Genomic DNA, 4801 nt, shown 5'->3' on the forward strand with positions numbered 1-4801 from the left:
ACAACAAAAGTAATGGGAAACTTTTTTGTATTTGTGTATGTATGTGTAGGTGGGTGAGAATGTGGAGGGCAGAGGATAACTTCAAGAGTCAGTCCTCACCTTCCACTTTGAACCAAGTTCTCTTGTTCAATGATTATGTCGTGTTCACTGGTTAGTTGGTCCATGAGCTTGTGGGGGTTTCTCCTGTATCCACCTCTCACCTCACCACAGGCTCTACACTGAGGACACAAGACAAAGAGCGCCTGTGCTCCAGGTTTACACTGTAGCTCAGACAGACAGCATTTAATAATACTGGTAAGAGCAGCGCTCTTAAAGGCAGGTGTGATACTTAAATGTGGACAACTTCATCAAATTAGGAATCAGGTAACCGACATGACTCTTGGGCTGGTCTTTGAGGGCTTTCTTTAAGGAGTGATGGAGGGAGGGAGACATTCCCCCAGAGTGTGTGGCCCTTGTAGAGCTGCACTATACCTCCAAGAGAACAGAGAGCTTTCTGTGGTACTCTCTGGTGTGTGCATCTACCCTGTTGCTGCTATTCTTTGTGGACACTGGAACCCAGCTTCATCTTATTTCCAACATGGACTGAAGAACAGTGGCTCCCCAGGAATCCTCCAAGCCTTCCGTGCAAAACAGGCGCTGCTATGACATCAGCCTCGAGGTCTGAGCTGCTACGGAGTGCTCAGATTTGGGACTGCACAGTCCCTCTCCTGTAAGCTATTCTAATAAATCCCCTTTATAATACATACTCATTTTATCATTTTCTGTTCCTCCAGAGAATCATGACGAATACAGCATGCTAAGAGGGTGCTGAAAAATGTGTACTTTAACATCTTGATGTGGAAGCTAGGTTAGGAAAGGCGGTTTGGATAAGGTAAGTCAGAGGTCTCTGAACAGAGTAAGAGTTAACTGGAGGGTGATTCTGGACTAAAAGAACACTAGAGACGAGATGGAGCATTTCCTGAGAACTAGAAGGCCCCCTTTCTTTGCCCGTCAAAAATAATGCTTAAGTATTATCATATGTCAACAAGGGACGTCAATGCTGCCCAATGAGCTCGGGAGTATCAACATTCCAGATTTTTTTTTTTTTGGATTTCCATTTCTAGAACGGTGAGGTGCACTTCCGGCGACAGACAGTTGCTGGCAGGTGTCTGCTTTGTCCAAGTGGGTCATTACCAGGCTTTGGCCACAATAAAGGCCGCAAAACGAGGTGGGGGGGGGAACATGAGCTGGGTGTGAAGGAACCCTCAGACTGCCCGATTCCGGGAAGGTCAGGAGGTCTTTTGGACTGCAGGATGAAAACGACTCCCGGAGGTCAGCACGGCCGGGACGCTGCTCCACGGCGCCCGCCAGGCCCTGACGAGGGGCCCTCACGGGGACGCCCGGGCAGCCGCAGCGACCCACGCGCAGGGAGGGCCCGCGGGCGCTGGAAGCGGCGCCCAGGACGAGGCGCACCGTGCACCTCGGGGGGCTTCCCGCGTCGGAGCCCGCAGCGGGCAGGGACCGCGGAGGCCCGGCGTCCACTCACCGCTGCTGCTGGTGAAGTAGAACACCATGATCCTGGTGGCGGTGAGGAGGCTGCGGCGCCGCGCAGCAGCACTCAAATCCCCAAGCTTAGGACAAACCACCAGCGCGGACACAGCCTGCTTCCCGGAACTCCTCCGCGCACTTCCGTCGACGTCGGATGGCGTCACAACGCCGGCCTGTGGGCGCCATCTTTACTCCTGGCAAGGTGAAGCGCGTTAGCCCGGGCGGGTGACCTATGACGTCAAAGACTGAGCCCACGCTATTGGCGGTAAGAAATTATAGCGGGAGATCCAAGTTTGAGGCCATAGGAAAAAAATGCTATGGGCAGACATTTATTTCTTTCTTTATTTTTTATATCTATCTGTCTATTTATTTATTTTCAGAACCAATATTTAGTGGGCAATTATATCTTGAGGGTTGTTTATTGCTTTTATGTGTCTTCTCAACCTCCTACAGGTTCTTGGGAGCAGGAATTGCCTTTTTTCATAGCTAGAGTTCGTCGCGATCATCACATTACTTAACAATAATAGGAGCACACTGCATTTTAAATGAACTCATATTTTCCCACTATTTGTCAGAGACATTGTTGTTTGTTTTGTTTTGAGGCAGGGTCTCAGTCTAGCCCAGGCTGACCTGGAATGCATTCTGCAGTCTCAGGCTGGACTAGAACTCAGAACAATCTTCCTTCCTACCTCTGTCCCCCTCGTGCTGAGATTAAAGACGTGCAGCACCCACGTCTAGCTAACAATTTTTTTTTTCTTGACCAACTTAGTCAAATTTCAAATTCTTTTTTTTTTTTTTCTTTTTTGTTGTGGTTTTTTGAGGTGGGGTCTCACTCTAGCCCAGACTAACCTGGAATTCACTATGGAGTCTCAGGGTGGCCTCGAACTCAAGGCGATCCTCCTACCTCTGCCTCCCAAGTGCTAGGATTAAAGGCATGTGCCACCACGCCCAGCAAGTTTCAAATTCTTGTGCTGGCCCATCTAGGCACTTCCTTGTAAAATCTGGTTTTAAGAACATTTAACTAAGTCCATTTAGCAAGAGAGTCCATTTTTTCCCATATCCTCAATATCTGATCAGGCTTCTCATTGGCCACCATCCTCCAGACAACTTCTTATCATCTTGGCCTGTCTTCAGCAAGAGCACTGTCAGGTCAGATTGGCTATAATAATCCTTACCCCCAATTTTTCTATCTCCTGACCTCTACTGTCTAAAAGTTCTCCCTAGGGCTGAAGAGATGGCTTAGATGTTAAGTGCTTAAGCCTAAGGACCCCAATCCAAGGCTCCATTCCCCAGGACCCATGTTAGCCAGATGCACAAGTTGGCACACACATCTGGAGTTCATTTGGAGTGGCTGGAGGCCCTGGCGTGCCCATTCTCTCTCTCTCTGTCTTTCGCTCATAAATAAATAAAAGTACTCCCTAACCTGCACTGTATTTCAGGTTGAACCCCATCTTTCTTCCCCACTGTGTTTTTTGCAGTGTTTCTGAGTAAATACTTCCCTGGCATGCTTTAACGAGAATAATGTAATATTTTTTTTCTTTTCTTTTCTTTCTTTTTTTTTTTGGTTTCTCACTCTAGCTCAGGCTGACCTGGAATTTACTATGTAATCTCAGGGTGGCCTCACGGTGATCCTCCTACCTCCACCTCCCGGAGTGCTAGGATTAAAGGCGTGCACCACCACACCTGGCTTCTAGTATATTTTTTTCTTGAACATATTTTCATTCCAGCTCCATTACTTGTAAGATACATATTCATTCAGTTTTCTGGATTTCATTTCATCTCCCAAATGAGGTGAAAATAAACTGGCTAATAGGATATTTTGTGAAGATTAAATACGTTGATATTCATTAAGGGTATATATAGAACATTATGGACACTCAAGTAAGTAGTTAATGATATTCTTTAAGGACATGAAGAGCCAGATGTACCCATTCTCTCTCTCTCTTCTATTTCTCTCTGGTTTCAAATAAATACATAATTATTTTTATTTATTTATTTGAGAGAGAGAGAGGGAGGGAGAATATGTGGGCTCCAGGGCCTGTAGCCACTTCAAATGAACTTCAGAGGCACAAGCCACCTTGTGCATCTGGCTTAGATACATAGGGCACTGGGAATCCAGCCTGGGTCGTTAGGCTTTGCAGATAAACTCCTTAATCCCTAAACCATCTCTCCAGCATAATAAATAAAAATATTTTAAAAAATAAATTGCTGAAACCTGATATCAACTAGTTTCCCCCATTCTGTTCCTTTTTACATTACAAAATCCTCTTCTTTTGGGTGTGGTGGTGTTGGTCTGAAACCTCAGCACTGAGTAAAGTAGAGGCAGCATCAGACTTTCAGCTCTAGGCCAGGACCTCCCCTCCCCACTCATGCACCCAGGGCCACAGTCTACTTTAAACTATTCCATTACCCAATGGGACTTTTATTCCATTATTTAGAATGGAAGTTAACCCATTCATGAGTCATGAATAGTAGCCAAAAGGCTTATAAGTTTGTTTTTAGTGTTTGTCACTTCATTCTATGAAGTAAAGTGCGTCACTTAAGTAAATTCATTTAGAATTAAAAATGTGGCCAGGCGTGGTGGCGCACGCCTTTATTCCCAGCACTCGGGTGGCAGAGGTAGGAGGATCACTGTGAGTTCAAGGCCACCCTGAGATTACGTAGTGAATTACAGGTCAACCTGGGCTACAGTGAGACCCTACCTCGAAAACAAAATAGGAATCATATATTATTTACTTCATAATTTGAATGGTGACACATAGGAGTAGATGAAATAAAATTTGTAAAAGCATCGAAGAATGCGTTGAACTCAGGCAAATGTTCTTCCCTTGATTTAATTCGAAGTGAGATAAGAGCTTGAAGTATTACTAATTTTTTTAAGGTGGAACAAACAAATTTAAAATGTCAAAAATAAATGCCTCTACTGTCTTGGAATGATGACAGAGCCCTCATATGCCAAATAGCCTCAGAAATTGACCAAGCGTTCTGCTGATAGGAAAACTACAATTCCCAGAATGCACCTCAGCGAGGTTCAAGGAAGAAGCAGGGTGAAAGGAGGCTTGGTTTTCCTGAGGAGAAAAAACCTTTTGCCCCAGGGCGGGAGAATCTAGGAGCTTGCCCCTTAGGGGGGGCGGGGCAAACTGTAAGTGAAGAACCAATCACTGAGCCAGCGCCTGTGAAAGCGCAGGGCAGCGACCAATCAGAATACGGCAGTGTTTGTCTCAAGTGGCGCGCGCTATTTTGAATACGCCCGCGGGGCGCCTGGCGCTTCTGA

General features: G+C 46.0%; 1 protein-coding gene across 2 annotated transcripts in view; it reads right to left on the reverse strand.

Moving 5' to 3' along the window:
* The window catches only part of Ccdc25 (coiled-coil domain containing 25), a 47182-nt gene extending 45515 nt beyond the window's left edge, over positions 1 to 1667 (reverse strand). For both annotated transcript variants that reach the window (XM_045131904.1, XM_004665842.2), the window contains exon 1: positions 1526 to 1667. In XM_045131904.1, the coding sequence (XP_044987839.1) occupies positions 1526 to 1553 (28 nt within the window). In that variant the 5' untranslated portion in view covers positions 1554 to 1667. The remainder of the gene's footprint in view (positions 1 to 1525) is intronic.
* Between the last annotated feature and the right edge of the window lie 3134 nt (positions 1668 to 4801).

This window comes from Jaculus jaculus, chromosome 12, assembly GCF_020740685.1.
Source record: "Jaculus jaculus isolate mJacJac1 chromosome 12, mJacJac1.mat.Y.cur, whole genome shotgun sequence".
NCBI classification, from domain to species: Eukaryota; Metazoa; Chordata; class Mammalia; order Rodentia; family Dipodidae; genus Jaculus; species Jaculus jaculus.